The sequence below is a fragment of the Pundamilia nyererei genome, unplaced genomic scaffold (genome assembly GCF_000239375.1).
Source record: "Pundamilia nyererei isolate P.nyererei 1_Seehausen unplaced genomic scaffold, PunNye1.0 scaffold00050, whole genome shotgun sequence".
NCBI lineage: Eukaryota > Metazoa > Chordata > Actinopteri > Cichliformes > Cichlidae > Pundamilia > Pundamilia nyererei.
The window spans coordinates 125,725-127,477 of NW_005187451.1; the positions used below are offsets into that span (position 1 = coordinate 125,725).

At 38.6% G+C, this 1,753-nt stretch overlaps 1 protein-coding gene across 1 annotated transcript in view; it reads left to right on the plus strand.

Moving 5' to 3' along the window:
• The window catches only part of LOC102199465 (uncharacterized), a 4,461-nt gene extending 2,998 nt beyond the window's left edge, over positions 1–1,463 (plus strand). Inside the window, exons 3-5 of the mRNA XM_013910861.1 lie at positions 504–752; positions 852–955; positions 1,169–1,463. Coding sequence (XP_013766315.1) covers positions 504–752; positions 852–940 — 338 coding nt within the window. The 3' untranslated portion in view covers positions 941–955; positions 1,169–1,463. The remainder of the gene's footprint in view (positions 1–503; positions 753–851; positions 956–1,168) is intronic.
• The last annotated feature ends 290 nt before the right edge of the window (positions 1,464–1,753 follow it).

A 1,753-nucleotide genomic window follows, 5' to 3' on the forward strand; every position in this document is an offset into this window, starting at 1 on the left:
AGTTATTAGATTAGATTAGATTAAATTAAACTTTAAACTTGGGTGGGTTCCTCTGGGATTTTCACACAGCTGAATAAATGTCAAACAGAAAACTGACTAAACAGAAGTGTGAGATGGTCGAGAATTTACGCCAGCGTCCGGTTATATTTAGATAGCAAGGAGCAGATGGCTGAGTTTATTTAACTCCACCGAGACGGAGACGCAGATTTGAAGGCAAGACCGTCCCATTTCACAGCCTCGCACTTCCGGCCTTGTCGGTCTTCGAAGGACCCGGTCCACGTAGACCGCGAAGGCCGGTCCGAAGGATGCGGACTACGTTTTGGGACACCGCTACAGTATAGCTAGCTACTAGCTACCTTCCTAACCTAAGAAACAGAAGTGATAAGCGAATGTTTGCTGTCATGACAAAGGTTTGTTGGTAGTGTGTTTAAAAGAGATATTGACGAGGTAATTGTATATTAACTTTGTACGACAATGTGTTTCACAAATCATCTTTCTTTCAGTTGGACCATCAAAGGTTCAGATTGAAGGCCCAGACGTTGTAGAAATTGCGGAAACGTATAAATACGTGTGTACTGCCGAATGTCACCCTTCTTGTCGCTTCCTGTCGTCTGTGGACAGTCAGACCGTGAGGGGCAATGTGATCGAGATGACAGTGGATCATCCGCTTAAATCGGTGACTCTCAAGTGTGAAGCGCAAAATACTGCCTCAAGGAAGACAGTTACAGCCCTAAAAACTGTACAGATGAAAGGTAGACAGGCTGAAAACCATGGTTTGATGTAAAGCTTACAGGATATTAACTGTTTTTACTGATATATGACTCAGATCTTTGCTTTCTGCTTGTGTTCAGCGATAGACCGCAGTCTGTCCACTCGCCCTGAAGAAACTTCAGCCCTGCTGCTCCTTGCCTTCGGCATTGCTGCTGCCTTCACACTGTGATTGAGTACAGAACAGGTGAGGCTCTTCATGTTGCACAGTTTATTATCATTATTAAATATTACACAAATAGTTTTTGGCTGTAGTAGTAGTAGCATATTTATTATTATGTTTGAGTATTATTATTATTATACAGTATTTATTAAGTGTCAGCATCAATTTAGTGTCAATAACATTTTTTTTCATCAGATAAATAATTTATCTTCTTGTCTCTGTGTTCTTTTCTCTCAGATCTTTTTTAGGCGCTGAGGATCAGTTTTGCGAAGAAATGGCGCTGAATTGCTGACTCACCTGTAGCCTAGTGCACATTGATCTTATGCATTTGCCTCACATGTTGTTAATAGGCGGATCCATGTTTGTACTTGATAAATTAACTTGAAATGTTGTATGCGAAGGGAGTGTGCGTACAAAACTGACATTCTTCTGCACTGATACAATTTAAATGTGTACAAAGAAAACATTCTTCTTCTGACATGTACAAAATTATCATCTCTATTAATAAAAACGGACCTACTCTGGAACTCAATGACAGTCTTTTTTTAAATGGTTTGGGTAAACCTAGAGGCAAACACTTATATCTTTATAAATGGAAAATCAGTGCTAAAAAAATCACAACTAATCACTATTAATCCATGTGTGGTGTTATCAGCTTTACTACAGGAGCTGAAGCTTCTGAAAATCATAAAGACGTAAAATATATTTATATAAAGCGCCTTGAGGCACTATATAAATAAAATTGAATTAAAATTGAAAAATTTAATATAGTTCAGTTACAAAAGTTGTACCTGGGAAATTTTTGCTTTGTCACCCAATCAA